We start from the raw sequence: 17,739 nt of genomic DNA on the forward strand, positions 1-17,739 counted from the left end.
GAAGGGCCTTTTTCTGTGCTGTACAACTCTATGACTAAAGCCCTAGTACCAGCTTGGCTGAGATGGTTGCTTCAGAATCAGAAATCTGTGGATCCAAACCTTATTAACCTATTTGCGTGCAAAACCTAGCCTGACCTTTCAGGATCATTAGGATTGCTGCAGTATCAGAGGTATTGTACTTCAGATGCGATGTTAAATCAAATCTGCTCTGTACTTTCTGCTGGTTAAAGATCAGGCTCTTCAAAGAATTCTCCTCGTATTTTCACCATCCTTCCTCTTTCAAACTAAGCCAACAAAACAGATTGGCCATTCATTTGACCAGTGTTTGGAGGACATAACTGTGTGTAAAACGGCATGTTTGCACATGTAACAGTATCTGCATTTCAAATGTGATTTATTGCTTGTAACATGCCTTGGGACATTTCTGAGAGACGTGATGAGCTATTATATAAATACAAATGCTTTCTTTTTCGATCTCTTAATCAAGATATACTTACATCAAAAAACAGTAGATGCTAGCTCACATAATAATTTTAAATCTGAGATTGATCATGAGGCATATTCAAGATACAGCACTTGGGGCGAAGGGGATCAAAGGTTATGGGGAAAAAGCAGGATTAGGCTATTGAGTTGGATGATCAGCCATGATCATAATGAATGTGGAGCAGGCTCGAAGGGCCAAATGGCCTCCTCCTGCTCCTATCTTCTATGTTTTTATGTTTCTATGAGTATTAAGAGATATGGAGCCAAGACATGTAAATGAAGTCAGCATATAAATCTGCCATAATCTCACGGGATGTGGGTTTTACTGGTAAGGTGACTATTTATTGTCAATCTCTAATTATCATTGAGAAGGTGGTAGTGAGTCTTGAATACAACTAGTGATTTGCTAGGCCATTTCAGAGGGCAGTTACACAATTAACCACATTGCTGTGGGTCAGAATAACATAAGATATAGGACCAGCAGTGTACCATATGGCCCCTCAAGCTGGTTCCACCGTTCATTGCAATCATGGCTAACTTTCAGCCTCAACTCCACTTTTCCAATCTCTCCCCATATCCCTTGATTTCCTGAGAGACCAAAAATCAGTCAGTCGCAACCTCAAGGTGGCACAGTGGCACAATGGTTAGCACTGCTGCCTCACGGTGCCAGGCACCCGGGTTTGATTCCCGGCTTGGGTCACTGTCTGTGTGAAGTGTGCATGTTCTCGTCGTGTCTGCGTGTGTTTCCTCCGGGTGCTCCGGTTTCCTTCCACGGTCTGAAAGACGTGTTGGTTAGGTGCATTGGCCATGCTAAATTATTCCTCGGTGTACCCCAACAGGCGTCGGAGTGTGGCGACGAGGGGATTTTCGCCATCCCCTGTTATAATCAGCTCAGTGATCATTTTCTAACAACTGCCGCTATTTCCTAACCTTCAGTAAATATCTGAGCCTTTCCCAGAATCTTTCTTCAAACTTAAGTTTTCTGATCAAAATGCTGTCAGAAGCTTTTTGGAGGCCTCTGTGCAATACATTTTGCAACGTTTCTCAGTCCACTTAGGGTGTCACTTCCTCAAAAAACATTAAAACAGTTAATCAGGCAGATGTGCCCCTTGTCAAGCCATGTTGGGTTCTTGTGGCAGAGTTGTTATTATACTCTGTAAAGCCTCAACTTTATTCTTGTTGTTGATTTATGAATAAACCATCCACCTTCCAAATAATTTTCACTGAGCGTACTACATCTCATGCATTGGCAATGTGTTGCTCACAGGTTGACTGCAATATCTTGAGGCCGTTTATTGAATTTAGACTAATATTATTTGACTGCTGTTTGCAATTGTTTCCATATGGAAAGCCAAGAGAATTTTCCAGAAAAATAGTAGCAGCTTCAGAATTACGCACTAATTAAAAGGGAAATCATGTTCCAACATTCGGCTACAGTACTGACTCATTCTTGATGGTTCTTGCATTCAGTGAGCTGTGAGTGAGGATTCCTTGGAAGTTGGCAAAAGTCAATAGTGGGCAGGGAATGTGGCGTTAAAGCTGTTGACAGAAATGGCGGCTTTCCCTGCTGTATAGTCCCAGACTTTTAAAAAAATCAATGGTGGGACAGCCTCGGATTCACCCAGCCAGCCAGCAACCTAGACATTTGTGAAGTGGGGCACCATTTTAAAGGCTATCCGTGCAAAGGAGTTCACCCTGAAACCCCCTCACCCCCCCCACCGTTCACCTGCCGGTACTGCCCAGGCACTGGTCCCTAGGTGGGGGGGGGTGGGAGTGAGGGGGATGTGGTGCAGTTCCAAGGGCAAGCGCCAGGGAGCAATACGTGGGCATCACCCTCTCCTCCCTCCCCAAGCGCTGGACTTATCTGAACTCCCCCGGGAGGTCTGCTTACACAGTAAGAAGTACGTGCCTGGGAGACCCATCGTGATTCACGCCGTCCTGCCTTCACACACTGCCTAGGATGGATTTTCTGATTGGTGCCCGGGAATGATTTTGGGTGCAGGGACCTGATAATGGTATGTTGGTATATTCAAATGGGGGGAGGCGATGGTCTAATGGTATTATCGCTGGAATATTAATCTAGAAACTCAGCTAATGTTCGGGGACCTGGGTTTGAATCCTGCCACGGCAGATGGTGGAATTTGAATTCAGTTAAAAAAAAATCTGGAATTAAGAATCTACTGATGATCAGGAAACCATTGGTGATTGTCAGAAAAACTCAACGTAATGTCTTTTAGGGAAGGAAATCTGTCGTTCTTACCTGATCCGACTTGCATGTGACTCCAGAGCCACAGCAAGATGATTGACTCTTAACTGCCCTCGGGCAACCAGGGATGGGCAATAAATGCTGGCCAGCCGGCGACGCCCATGTTCCACGAATGAATAAAACAAAAATGATGTCCCTGACATTAAGTGTCAGGAAACACGACCTGTTACTGACAGAGGAGGGGACAATCGCGTCACATGTTTTCATCATCGTAAATCGTAATTTGGGAGTTCTGTTGATATTTTTCGCTTCTGTCGCTGAAGCCGCCCACATGAAGAGGAGCAGAAAATCCCAGTCTGTATATGAGAAAACACAGTAAGAAGTCTAACAACACCAGGTTAAAGTTGTTAGACTTCTTACTGTGTTTAGCCCAGTCCAACGCCGGCATCTCCACATTATGAGAAAACAAACAGAAGTGGAGGGTTCAGCTGATAAGGACACACTTTTGTGGCGCTTGCATCAGGCACATGAGTAGAATCAGGCAGTGGGTAGCTTGTGGGAACTGGACGAATCCATAGGTCCTCATCTGAGTGAGATTTGACTGTGGTGACTCTTGGGAATAGGGTTGCAACAAGGCCATGAATCTTGAGATTAAATAAAAGTAGTGATAAATTAACTGATATGTAATAAACAGAATGATGAATGCGACCGTACTAAGCTGCTTCAAACAGTGACGACAGTGAGTAGTTGCTGCTGAAAAATAATCAGTGACAGATTTAAGTGGAAACTGATTAATTTGGCTTCAGCCCCGTATTGATCCAACTTTTGCCAGATATATATTTTCTACCAATGTAAATTCCTGCAAATTCATGTAAATCATATAAATGCACTAATTTCTAAGTGCAAGTTGATTTTTGGAAAAGGATTACATTTATTAATAACTGTCTAACTCGATTGCTTGCTGAGATAAGAGGGCTGCTGTATAGAGAGATTGAATAGGCTGGACCAATATTCCCTGGAGTTCAGGAGAATGGGAGGTGATCTCATTGAAACATAAAGCTGTAAAAATTGGTCTCAGGCAGTGGTATGAAACAGGTAGTGTCTGATTAGCTGTCTGTTACCAGCCATGTCGGCTATTCAGTCCTACTGCAGTCAATAGAATTTAATATCAGGACCTGCAGATGGCCAGCCTCTTTTGTACCACTGCCCAAGGGAATTTCCACTTCACAGAACTCTTAGCTGGCTTGATAGAATATATGGTGGGAGTCTGTTTCCTTGGCCAGAGAGTCTAGAACTAGGAGTTATTGCCTTAGTGTAACAGATCGGCCATTTAGAATCATTAAGAAGAAGGGCAATTAAGGATGGGCAATTAATGCCTGCCTAGCCAGCAACGCCCATGTCCCATAAATGAATTTAAAAAGAATTCATTAGACTGAGGAACATGTGTCTCTGTAATTATCTACCCCCTAATCTACCAGTCGTTGAATACATTGAACACTGAGGATATTAAGAGATATGGGGATAGGGCAAGAAATGGAGTTGCAATCCTGGTGCAAATATTGAAGTAGATTAGCAAAAAGGTATACTCACTATCATGCATATTATTAGCAGACAAGATGCTTTGCACGTTTTATGAAAAATAGTTTATGAAACCATTAATGACACGTTATATCCTTTCAAACTGTCAGTTATTCTCAGTTACAACTAAAAATACTTTGATTTATTTGCTAGCTTGCAGTTACTTTTGTAAAATTAAACATATAATTTACTTTATGACTATCAATTAAAAATCATTTTGGAACATGCAAATATGTAACATAAAAATATAAAAAAATAGAAGCAAGGACATAAATATTAGGAGCAGGAGTAGGCCATTCAGCTCTTCAAACCCACTCCACCATTCAATGAGGTCACGACTGATCTTCTATTTCATTTTCCTGCACTATCCTTGTGTTGGGTGATGATTTTAATATGTAGAAATCTATCAATCTCAGTCTTGAACATACTCAATGACTGATCCCCCATGGCCCACTCTGGGACAGAGAATTCCAAAGATTCACACCCTCTGAGTGAAGAAATTCCTCCTTATCTAAGTCCTAAATGACTTAAGACTGTGTCGCCTGGTTCTGGACCCCCCAACCAGGGAAAACATCCTCCCTGCATCTACCCTGCCAAGCCCTGTAAGAATTTTGTATGTTTGAATGAAATCTTATTCTTCTAAACTCCAAAGAGTAAAGGCCCAGTCTATTTAATCTTTCCTCATAGGACAATCCCTCTATCCCAGGGTGGCACAGTGGCACCGTGGTTAGCACTGCTGCTTCACAGCGCCAGGGACCCGGGTTCAATTCCCGGCTTGGGTCACTGTCTGTGTTCTCCCTCGGTGTACCCGAACAAGCACCGGAGTGTGGTGACTAGGGGATTTTCACAGTAAGTTCATTGTAGTATTAATGTAAACTTACTTGTGACACTAATAAATAAACTTGAAACTTTAGTTGCATTCTCTGTTTAGCAGGAATATCTTTTCTCAGGTAAGGAGATCAAAATTGCACACAATATTCCAGATGTAGTTGCGCCAAAGCTCTGTGTAATTACAGTAAGACATTTTTACTCCTATACTCAAAAGTATCTTGTAATGAAGGCCAATATACAATGTGCCTTCTTAATTGCTTGCTGTACCTGCATGTTAACTTTCAGTGTCTTGTGAACAAGGACACCCAACTCCCTTTGAAGTTGCACTTCCCAGCCTCTTGCTCTTTAAGAAATACTCTGTGTATTTCTGTTTTTCCTATCAACGTGGATAATTTCACATTTCTCCTCATTGTATTCCATCTGCCAAATCTTTGGCTACTCACATTGTCATAGTGTTATAGATAAAATATCATTTTGATTTCTGTATATGACTAAAACTCAAGCATATTAAAGTGGAATTTAGGAAGAAAAAAATGTACAGTGGTTTTTGAATTAAGTTTCTCTGGCAACAATGTAATCCAAATCTGTGCCTGGCATTTACCTCCATAGTAAGAGTTTTAACAACACCAGGTTAAAGTCCAACAGGTTTATTTGGTAGCAAATGCCATTAGCTTTTGGAGCGCTGCTCCTTCGTCAGATGGAGTGGAAATCTGCTCTCAAGCAGGGCACAGAGACACAAAATCAAGTTACAGAATACTGATTAGAATGCGAATCTCTACAGCTAACCAGGTCTTAAAGATTTACCTCCATATCCAGGCGGGTGGGTCATTTGTCAATTATGGAATACCATTCATTCTTCAATGTACATTTAGCACCTCCATGATATCATCTATCAGAACTGATATAGTATGGATTTTAAATCTAGATTTCCAAACATTTCAATCTAATATTTCTAAGTGCTTCAGCTTTGCATGCGGCTGCCACTACATGGTGGATTAATGACGTTTGGGACTGAGACCAGTTAAGCAGCTAATTAGCTACTTGATAAATATGAAACTAGTATAATTATAGGTCTATTGAGATTGACCAGCCTTTTGTCATTAAAACACTCAAATTCTTATTTCATGAATGTAACAAAAGGAAAACACCCACTGGTTGCCATTTTGATTAACAACCAATAGCATTTAAAATAAAAATGTTCTCTTTAAAGAGCAAAATATACCCCAGTATTTTTCAGTCTTAATTTGATTTACGCTTTGTTATCAGAATATATCTTTATTGTATCACATGTTGTTATCTCAAAACATAAGTATAGTTAATACACACTGCATTCCCTCAATCAGACTAATTACCATTTGACATAGTGCCACAACATGATCAGTTAAAATATACGACTGATAGTAGATTTTAGTTCTCGTCTGATTTACAGACAAATAAGGTGTAGTTTTGCAATGTTCTTGCATTTATTTTTGGTCATGTTTTGTTTTATCTTTGTAGAGTAAAACAAAAAAAAATACACAATTTTTCCAGCATTTGAGAATCCCACATTTTTTACAATCCTGTAATAATTATTTTGATGTGCATTTTAATATATTTATCAATAAAGCCTGTGAGCAGATAGTTAGTAATAATGGAGCATTGTTTGCCTTTTGAATATTCAGTAATATTAATAGGTTTTGTGAGCGATGGAACATTTGTTTCAAACAGCTACTTAAAAAAAAAAGGAAGAACCTTTTCTTTGGAGAAAAGCCATAACTGACATTCTAGATTAATAAAATGTGTAAGTGGAATTAATTTATGACCATGTTTTATAGATTGACCAAGATGGACTCACACTGCCAGAGCGTACGCTTTATTTTGGGCAAGATGAAGAAAGTGAAAAGGTAAAGCCGCCATAAATCTTTTTGACATATTAAAACATGAGGGAAACTACTGATGCCACTTAAATTCAGCTGTGGATAAGCAGAGATACAAATGAGGTCAGACTGCTCAGATGTCAGGTTAATAAGTAGAATAATACTGTGCATTTCCAAGTTTTAATTTAGAGAGTGAATGGTACAGTGACTTACAATATTTTCTTACCTCATTTGGGATCTGAGTTTAAATATAGATATTATGAATGGAATCAATCTTCCTTTCACATCCTTTGTATATCTTCGAGGAATAGCTTATTTTGATAGCTTTCAGGACAACTATGCAATGAAAATGTCACCGTGATGTTCCATCTGAATAGTGTTGCATTTACTCTCCTAGTCCCCTCTTATACACCTATACTTGCACTATTGCAACTGTTAATTTTTCCCCAGCTAAAAATTCTTTGGCCATGAAATTGGGCTCCCTAGTACCACTGGCGCTGGCCCAGCCTGTGTAGTGTGTCCTGACTGTTAGTGTGCTTGCCTGGCAATGCTAAGCATTCACCAAAAGCATCCAGAATGGGCAGGTCATTGACAGAAAACAAAAGTGCAGAAAGCGAAGATTGGTATGAAGGAAGCTGGTTGGGTGGAAAGCAAGAGTTTGATGGTGACACTATCACTTCGTGTCAGGTAGCAAGATGAGGGTGAAGTGGGACATGAGAAGAGGTGTGAGACAGGAAAGTACTTTCGTCCTCAATGCTCTTGGTGATGTCAAATGCAACAGGTTCTGTTACAGCCAGCCCCATGATGCAGAGCACTGTTTCCAGAGGGCTCTGCAAATGCAGGTGTGTTAGACCTGGTCAGTTCTTTGCTCTTATGGGGCACCTTGTCCTGCAAGAGAGAGGAAGAAATTGTCAACAGGTGTGTTACAATGGTCTGATGTGCCTGCCATGGTTGAATAGTTGTAGGTATGTGGAGTCAAAGAGAAGTGGGTGTGAGGCCTTGGAATTGGTAAATGTATGAGGGTAAGCTAGAGTTTCTGTGCAGCATTTGTCCTGATTGCTGATGAGTGAATTATGAGGTTGTGCTTCAATGAGCAGCGAGAGAGGTTTTTGGCACTATGGGTAGGAGATGCCATTTTAAGTTATGTTCACTGGCCTTGACCACTTGTGAGAGGCCACTGAACTTTTTCTGACCTTGCAGCCAGGTCCTCAGGGCCGGGTTCCAGGAACTGATTCCTGGCCACCAGTTGCCATTCCTTTCTCAGGGTATTCCTTGAGGGCCTCTGTGGAAACATGACATCTTTCATTCTTTTTATCTCCTTTACTAAAGCCTGCAGGATCCCATCTGGAAACCTGGGATCCCTTTCTCTGGCTTGTCATCCTATTTCTGCTTTATCTTTCAGCCAAACCTTGCGGAGACAGTTGCAACAGCTTTTGTTGCACATAGCATCTCTTTAAGAGCTCAAGACTAGTTTAAGTTCAAGTTTATTTATTAGTGTCACAAGCAGGCTTACATTAACACTGCAATGAAGTTACTGTGAAGATCTCCTCATTGTCACACTCCGGCGCCTGTTCGGGTACACCGAGGGAGAATTTAGCATAGCCAATGCACCTAACCAGCACGTCTTTCGGACTGTGGGAGGAAATCGAAGCACCCGGAAGAAACCCTTGCAGACACGGGGAGAATGTGCAGATTCCACATAGACAGTGACCCAAGCCGGGAATCAAACCCAGGTCCCTGGCGCTGTGAGGCAGCAGTGCTAACCTCTGTGCCACTATAGTTGGGTGTTGCGCTGGATCTGCATGTACCTGGGCCCAGTGTTGAACGTGCAGCCAGTAAAAAAATAGCACATTTTGTGTTGGTTGGATGTCTAAATAATTTAGATGAGCAAGCAGTACAAAGTTTTCAGCATAATTACACCCAGAAAGGGCCTTATTAAATATTTCCCCCTTTGTGCTCATCAACCTGATGTTAAAGCTTTGGAACGAAGTCTCCTATATCTTCTATTAGTGCATTTGAAGAAGCCAACCATACTTACTTTGGATGTCCATCCCCATCACCCAGCTTGCAGCCTCTCTGGACTGCAACCTCCCTAAAATGTGGCACGCTGCTTGTTGCTTCTTGTGCTGCCTCTGTGCCACTCTTGAGTTGACCAAGCAGGTTTGCCTGGAATCGCCTCAGCCCCCTCCCCACGCTGCTTCAGACGTGCTTCAGAGTTTATGTTCGGGGATTATTTATCCCCATTGCATCTGACAGTAATTGGTCACAGTGTGATAGGAAAACAATTTTCACATTTGTACATCTCTTCAATCTACCACGTTCATAGTTTTAGTTCAAATGTGTAAGTATTAACTAAATATTGTACAGCCAGAATCACATCAATCAACTCACAAGCGTAACTGTTGTGTTCTCTAGTGTAACATCAACAACTTGCCATGCAAAAAATTAAAAACCTCAATGGCAAGAGCAGACCTCACTTGCAGCAAATGCTGAAATGCTTTGCTACAACTAGACCAGTTAAGACCACAAACCATTACCAGATTTTGAATCTTATGTAGAAAATTCTTAAATGTTTCTCCATTTTTAATAAATATCGGCATGTTTAAATTAGTGACACTGTCTGTTTTTTAATCTCTCGCACTTAACATTTTTGTGAATAAACAGGTCATTTTGTCAAATTCTGTCATGCAACATCTAAAATGTAAAGTTCCTAATTTTGCCACAGGACCTTTGACCATAGTCAAATTGATAATCAATACAACCCGCAGAGAGAAATTTCTCTTTTAGATCTGTTATTAGCCTCCTGGCATAACCTCACACAAAGTTACTAAATATTTTTAACAAGCTTTACATTATTCATGTCAGGATGCAAGAGCATGATAACTGATTTCTAGTACTTTACCAGCACAAACATAAGAATTGAAAATATAGGAATTCACAAATGCACCAGTAAGTTATTCCAATTCAGTGACAAATAATAGAAAGCATTCTCTCCATGCATAATATACACCTGTTACGTAATTTCCTACCTATCGCACATTTAACAATAAGTGTGGACATTTTGCCACAGTCTGCTCAATCACATCAAGTTGGATCTGTAGAGCCTTCAAAAATTTCATTTTGCAAAATATTCCTGTAAAATGTAAAAGCTGCTGAAGGTATTTGGAGATTCCTGCGTTGGGTGACTGTGCGGAGTCTACATGTTCTCCCCGTGTCTGCATGGCTTTCCTTCGGGTGCTCTGGTTTCCTCCCACAGTCCAGAGATATGCAGGTAGGTTGATTGGCCATGCTAAATTGACCCTAGTGTCTCAGGATGTGTAGATTAGATGGATTAGCCATGGGAAATTTGTGGTGTTACGGGGATAGGGCCTGGGTGGGATTGTTGTTGGAGAGTCGGTGCAGTTCTCAATGGGCCGAATTACATCCTCCTGCACTGTAGGAATTCTATGATTCTATTTTATGATTACTTGCATGACTGTGCTAGAAATGGAGAACAAATACTAGGAATTTTCTAATCGACCATTTCGCCAGGAGGACATTCCTATTGGAATGTGCTCCAGAGGTACTGGCACATAATCTAGGCTGATATTCTAATGCAGGAATGAAGAGGTGCTGCAGTGACTCAGGTAGCATCTTCTGGGTGAGAACAAGACTCTGTCTGCCCTCTCAGGTAGAAGTAAAAGATAACATGGTATGATTTGAAGAAAAGCTGGTTTTTTTTAAAAATCCTGATCAATACTAATTCCTTAGCCAACATTACTAAAACAGATTATCTGCTCACTTCTATTCGTGGCAGCTTGTTATGAGTGAATTGGCTGCTATATTTCCTAGGTTATACAGAGGGGGTGATCCTCCACTCCTGCTAGCTTCAGATGCATTTGTCGTTTACACATTAAATCGGGCATGAGAGCCAAAACAGGAACTGCACCAGGCCAAGCGTGTTGCGTTTCTCCCTTCCTGCACCGCCGACCCCAACCAGGTTCCCATCCAGAGCAGGCAAGAACCTCATAAATACATTTAAAATCAAATTAACATCTTCTTACTGGCTTTGAGGCTGGATTTTCCGGCCTCCCTGAATGAAGCACCTCTCCCCTCCGCCCACACCCAGTGGGAAATCCAGCAGGCGCCAAACACAGGTCCTGACAAGCGTGGACTTGGTGTCTTGGACTCTGATGGGGAGCAAGGAGATAAGTTCTATGCCCCTCTGCTGCAGCAAGGCTGCAGAGAAAGGGTCCCCCAAGGGACCTGGATATTGGGTGGGCAGAAGGGGTTGCTCTCGGGACTCTTCCCGGGATGGGGGTCTCGTGGCTGGACTATCGCCTCTAGCCATGGGAAAAGTGGGGATCATTTTAGAAAGGACGCTCTGATCTCTGTGAAGCCGGAGGTTCCAGCATGTTTCCTGTAGGGAATTGTTTTTTCCCCTGAAGGTGGTTGAATCCCACCTGAGAGGCACTGCTAACACCAATGGGAAACACTCTGGTTTTCTGGCTGGTGGGAGCACTTCGAACAAAAACAGGAGAATTGCACCCATAATCACTTGTAAAATGCTTTATTAAGGTCTGAGGTTCCAAAGGGCACTATATAAATATAAATTTTTCCTTGTAAAAGGTAGAGGTGAATTTTAGCAGATATGTGGAGAAGAGCTTTAATGTTTGCACTGCATTCAGGCTTGGGTTTAATAGATATGTTTGGCTGCAGTTAGTCATACTGTTGCTCTGAATTACTCGTAGTTGCTCAGTCAACTGAAGTGAACTACAAGCTTGAGCTTCACTAACATGGTGTGGATATTTGTCTATTTTACCCATAACATTTTACTTCAGTGTTCCTTGCATTTCTGTTAGCCCACCAAAACAGTTTGACAGGAGCAGGAAACTAGCAAAATGACAGCAAGAGAACTTTCCTTCCTTCAAGGGCAAAATTCAGTGCATCACGATCTAGTACATGCAAATTAATTTAAGAATTAACATTAAAGTTATCTATTAATGTAAAATGCGTGTGGCAATCTCGCTGAAAGAGTTCATTGCAATTAGCGAAAGAACCAGGATAGGAAGTAACAGAATTGGCGAATGGAAATTAATAAATCTAGATTTTCAGAAGGCAGTTGATAAAGTGCCTCAAAAGAGACTTGAGTCTAAAATGAAAGCTCTTATGATAAAGGAGGATGTTGTAAATTAGATAATAAATTGACTTCATAATTGGAAACCAAAGGTAGATCAATGGTAGTAATTCTAATTGGACAGCTGTGATCAGCAAAGTCTCAGAGTTCAATCCTAAACTGTTCAGAATATAAATGACATTTCATATTTTAAAAATGTGGGTTGAAAGATATTGATGCAAAATGTATGACACCAGCTGCAAAGAAAAATAATATGACCTGTTATCCAAGCAGATTCGTAGAATACAAATCTGAGGAAGTGATTCTGACATTTTATGAAGCTTTGGAAAAGCCACATATGAGCATTACATCAAGGTATGATTGCCATACATAAAGATGATTTTGAGGCAGTGGAATGGATTCCAAGAAATGCAACAAAATGATTCCAGATTCATATTCGTTTAATGAAGAGAGCACGAGAATTTAAATTTACTCCACTACAAAAATGATTAAGGTGGATGTGACTCAATTTTCTTAAAATAATTAAGGAACCAGGCAAATTGATTTAAGAGAGCTTCTTTACGTAAAAGTACAATTGAATAATTAGAGAACATGGTCATTAACCTTGTAGTTGATCTGAGCAATTGTGTCCCACCATTTGTGGTAAATTCTCTGCTGACAGACTCAGGAAGTAATTATACTTATTCTTGATTCAGGATACGAGGGGTTTTGGCTGAGAGGCAGGTAAGTGTTTTCTGTTTAAAAAAACAGAATATGATCAGATTTTGAGAAAGGACCTGAATAATCAGCTGAGCCAGATAACCTTTTCTTGTTCCTATGTCCTTGTGTTCTAATGAACTTGCTGTCAAATTAAAAGATGGCTCAAAAGAAATTCATTTACATATTCCCAGCCATTCACTTAGGTAGTTAAAATTGGTTTCTCGGACAACCATGTCCCAAATCACTTATGTACGTTGCTGTGAGCTTGTTGCAATGACTACTTAAGAAATGTCTTGTTCAGTTGTTATTTTCATTTGGCTTTAGTGTGTCACTGTTAATATTTGGTGTTCTGAGTGGTGGTTTTGCTATTTGGGGATAGGGTGCACTAAACGAGACTCCAATACTGGAATTTTACTGGCATTGCAGAACAGGTTCGCAGAACAGAATTCTCCATTGGCCTCAGGCAGGATTTTACGAGCCTCACCCCCCCCGAGTAAGGTCGTAAAATCCCAGCCCAAGTCTCGTTTGTGGGGCGGTATGGTGGCACAAGGGTTAGCACTGCTACCTCACAGCGCCAGGGACCTGGGTTCAATTCTGGCCTCGGCTCACTGTCTGTATAGAGTTTGTACATTCTCCCCGTGTCTGCATGGGTTTCCTCTGGGTGCTCCGGTTTCCTCCCACAGTCCAAAGATGTGCGGGTTAGGTTGATTGGCTATGCTAAATTGACCCTAGTGTCAGGGGGATTAGCAGGGTAAAGATCTGGGGTTATGAGAATAGAGTCTGGGTGGGATTGTGGTTCGTGCAGACTCGATGGACCCGAATGGCCTCCTTCTGCACTGTAGAGATTCTATGATTCTACAAGTACCGCCCCTAGGCTGCTTGGTAATTCTTCCAATGCATGGGATAAGCTAAGCATTACTTGCTTCATTTGGGGTACACTCCGTAGCTGCTTCAGACATAGGTTTCTTCAAGAGGGCTGAAGTCCATCATAGTTTAGGATGTACCTTCTAATCCTGTTAGCAGTGAGAACTCCACCAGTCTCTGAACAGTGGTCCATCGATAAACAGAATTTGAAATGTGTGGGTTAATCTCAGTATAGGGCTCCAAAAGCTTATTCTTACGGTTAAAATAAATTGACATTTTCAGCTCTCATTCGGAGAATAATTTGCAAAATATAATTGGATAATAGCAGAGTTCCAGGGAAATTGAAGTTCAAAACATACAATGGTTGATTTTAATTTTAGATGTACAATGAGAAATCAATGGGCAGAGCATAAACCTCTTTCCTATTGTTACTGGTGTGCGTTCATTTTGAGACCTGGGCCTTATTTGCATTCTGCAACAAATCAGCATCAAATTCTGCCCTCCTTTTCCATTGTAAAACAAGTCAATGTCCAATTTTCAACCCATTGCCCCCTAACAGTAGTTACACTGTAGGACAAATGATACAGAAATAAATATCTGGGGCATAGGTACCACAATAACCATGGGTGACTTTAACTTACATGTAGATTGGGCAAATCACATTGGCAAAGGTAACCTGCAACATGATTTCATAGAATATATTCGGGACAATTTCTTAGAGCAGTACCTAGTAAAGCCAAAGGGAGCAGTAACGAGCAACGAGACTAGATTAATGGGAACCTATGTGACAGTGATCATGATAGAATTTCATGTTCAGTTTGAAGGCAGAAGTGTGGGTCTAAGGCTCGGATAGCTAGCTAAAGTGAACTGGAAAAGTAGGTTAAAAGGTAGGACACTCCCGATGCAGTGACAGATTTTTAAGGAGATATTTAGTAAGTCAAAGCAAATATTTATCCCAGTGAGAAAGAAAGACTCTTTGAGAAGGATGCACCATCTGTGACCAAAAAACAGAGTTAAGGGGCATATCAAATCGAAAGGAACACTGTACAAATCTGCAAAGGTTAATGGTAGGGTGAAAGATTAGTCAAATCTTAAGAACCAGCAGAAAATTAGTAAAAATTAAAGAGGGAGGAGTTAGAGAATGAGCGAAAGCTAGATTGTAACAAAAACACACAGTAAGGGGGAAACCTTACCAGAATTTGGCGAAGTATCTGTTCCGGCGAGGAAAATGGAGTGAAACGTGCCGATGGCTCCAGCGTAATTTCTGACCGAATCTTGAGCCTCATTGACAAAAGTCTTTATGGCCACAAGAATAACGACACCCCCACATTCACCTGCCATGGCTCCACTTAATCAAGCCAATGACTGGGGAGCTCTATATGAAGGGCTCCCAGCACTTGTTCCACAGCGACTGCAGGGGATGGCAGCCAGGAAGCCAGCACCTCGTTTCTCAGAAGGAGCCCTCAGCAGACTTCTCGATGGGGTGCAGCAGAGGCGGAATGCACTCTACCCCGACTCCAGGAGGAGTCCTCCCACCAAGGTGCAGTGGCAACCCTGGTGAGTGCAAGCTTGCTGCATAAGAGAACGGGGCAGCAGTGCCGCAAGAAGATGCGGGCTCAATATCCAGTGTGAGCGCTCATGAATGATACGCTGATGCATTCAAATTAGGTTCGTGTCCTTCCCCGACATGTTCCACGTTACTCCGCCAGCGGTGTTAGCTCAAAATCAAAAAACATGATCTCGCTGGCGAGAATCACATTTTTCTGATTTTGAGCTAACATCGCCAGCAGAGTGATGTGGAACAAGCTGGGGAAGGGTGTGAATCTAATTTGAGTTGAGCCTGCATTGCCATCCCTGCAGATGGTAAACGCGGGCTCGAGATCTCACCCAATGTTTCTCTGCAAGTATTTCAACAAGAAAAGATCAACTAAAAGGTAGTGTTGGTTCTCGAGAATGTGAATCTGGGGAAATAATAATGAAAAACATGGAAATGTGGGAGGCATTGAACGGGTATTTTGTGTCTGTCCTCACTATAGAATAATTAGAAAACTTTCCAAAGATACTGGAAAATCAAGAGGTGAACAGGAGGGAGAAATTTAAAACAATCACCATCATCAGGGAAAAGGTGCAGGGAAAACTACCAACTACTTAAAGACTGGCAAATCCCCAGGACCAGTTGGCCTGCATCTGAGGGTCTCAAAGGAAATGGCTGCAGAGAAAGTAGATGCATTGATTATAATCTTCCAAAATTCATTAGAATCTGGAAGGGCCCCAGCAGGTTGGACAAAAGCTAACGTAAAATCATTATTCAAGAAAGGAAGAAGACAGAAAGCTGGAATCTATCCATCGTAGGAAAATTGTTAGAATTCATTATTGAGTAGACTAGTGATCATGATCATAGTGATAAATTTTTGTTAAGTAAAGGTATTAAGGGATATGGACCAAAGGCACGCATATGGTGTTAGACCACAGATCAGCCATGATCTCATGGCAGATCAGGCTCGATAGGCTGAATGGCCTACTCCTGTTCCGACGGAAGGGAATTCATTTTTAACTAACTTATTAGAGTCTTTTGAGGAAGCCAGAAGCAAGGTAGATAAAGGGGGACCTGTAGATATGGTGTACTTGGAATTCCAAAAGGTATTTGATAAGGTGCCAATCAGAGCTTACTACATCAGATAACTAACAGGAAGCAGAGTGCAGGAAAAAAATGGCTCTTTTTCAGGTTGCCAAGTTCTAAGCAGTGGAGTGCCACAGGGATCAGTGCTAGTGTCTCAACTCTTTATAATCTATATCAATCAGTTGGAAGAAGGGACTAAACGTATGGTAACTACCGGCCTGATTCTCCAATTGTGACCCGCACCTTTTCTGGTGGGCCGGGAGATGCGCGTGTCGGCCATTTCGCGGGTTCCCCGTGAGTTTTTGTGACCCGCACGCATCTCCCAACCAGAAGAAAATGGCGCCACTGGGAATGTGCAGACGTCCAGCGGGAAGTGAGGTAAGTCATTTGAATATGTTTTAAATATATTTTAAATGTAATTTAAATGTGATTATCGGGCCCGGCATGGAAATTGCCAGGCCCGATATCATCTCCCACCCTGCCAGGAGTAATTCATTCCAGTGGGGTTTAGAGTAGCTCCCCACGTTCAGGGAACTAGTGGGAGACCCCGCCGGAGTGAAAGGGGGGCAACTGGGGTTCCCCAGGGGGTCGGACGGCAGTGGGGGTGGTGCCCCCTGGGCACCCTGGCAGTGCCAGCCTGTGCCCCCTGGCACTGCCCAAGGGGCAAGGTGCCCATGCCCAGGGGGCACCTTGGTACTGCCCACCAAGGCATCGGGCAGTGCAAGGGGGTGGGGCCTGTTGTGGGCGTGGCCCAGGGGGCGATTGGTGGGGATGGGGGAGTCCCACTGCCACTCTGCATGGGGATCGGTCTGGGCTGGAGGGAGGGCAGCGATTGGGGAGGGAGGGCCTGCCTCTCAGGAGGGGTCTGACCCGGGGAGGGAGGAGGCAGTGGGAGTGGGGGTCTGCCGGGATGAGGTGGGTGGGGGGATCGCCACTGCTGAGAGTGGGGTGGGCTGGACATCGGTGCGCTCCAGGATGGGGGGAGTCCTGGGCTGGCCAATGATTGAGCTGGCCAGCAAACAGGGAGACTGACAGATCGGGGCCACTGTGCATGCGCAGAGTTCCAGAGCTATCAGACTCCGGCGTGAATAGCCCCCCCCCAGGTTTTTAATGAGATTCACGATTGTGACCTCTACATTGCACAGAGTGGGGAGATTCAGGTCTGAAGCTGCACTGAGAAAACAGTCCTGATCTAGAACAGTTTTCCCACCAATTCAGCACTTGTGGGAGAATCGCCCCCTACATTTGCCAATAACACCGAGAATGGTAAGAAAATAAGTTGTCAACAGGTTCAGAATCTGCAAAGGGCGATCGATAAGTTAAGTGTGCGGGCAAATAATTGGCAGATGGAGTATAATGTGGGAAAATGCAAACTTTTCCACTTTGACAGAAAGAACAGAAGATCAGTATACGATTGAAATGGAGAGAACTTGCAGAATTTGGTGGTACAGAGGGATCTGAGTGTTCTGGTACATGAATCACAAAA

The 17,739-nt window shown here is 42.5% G+C and overlaps 1 protein-coding gene across 1 annotated transcript in view; it reads left to right on the top strand.

Annotated features, from left to right (window-relative positions):
- Window positions 1-17,739, top strand: part of ecel1 (endothelin converting enzyme-like 1) — an 87,424-nt gene that overhangs the window by 17,925 nt on the left and 51,760 nt on the right. The window contains exon 3 of the mRNA XM_078202143.1: window positions 6,913-6,981. Within this exon, the coding sequence (XP_078058269.1) occupies window positions 6,913-6,981 (69 nt within the window). The remainder of the gene's footprint in view (window positions 1-6,912; window positions 6,982-17,739) is intronic.

Source organism: Mustelus asterias, chromosome 3 (genome assembly GCF_964213995.1).
Source record: "Mustelus asterias chromosome 3, sMusAst1.hap1.1, whole genome shotgun sequence".
NCBI lineage: Eukaryota > Metazoa > Chordata > Chondrichthyes > Carcharhiniformes > Triakidae > Mustelus > Mustelus asterias.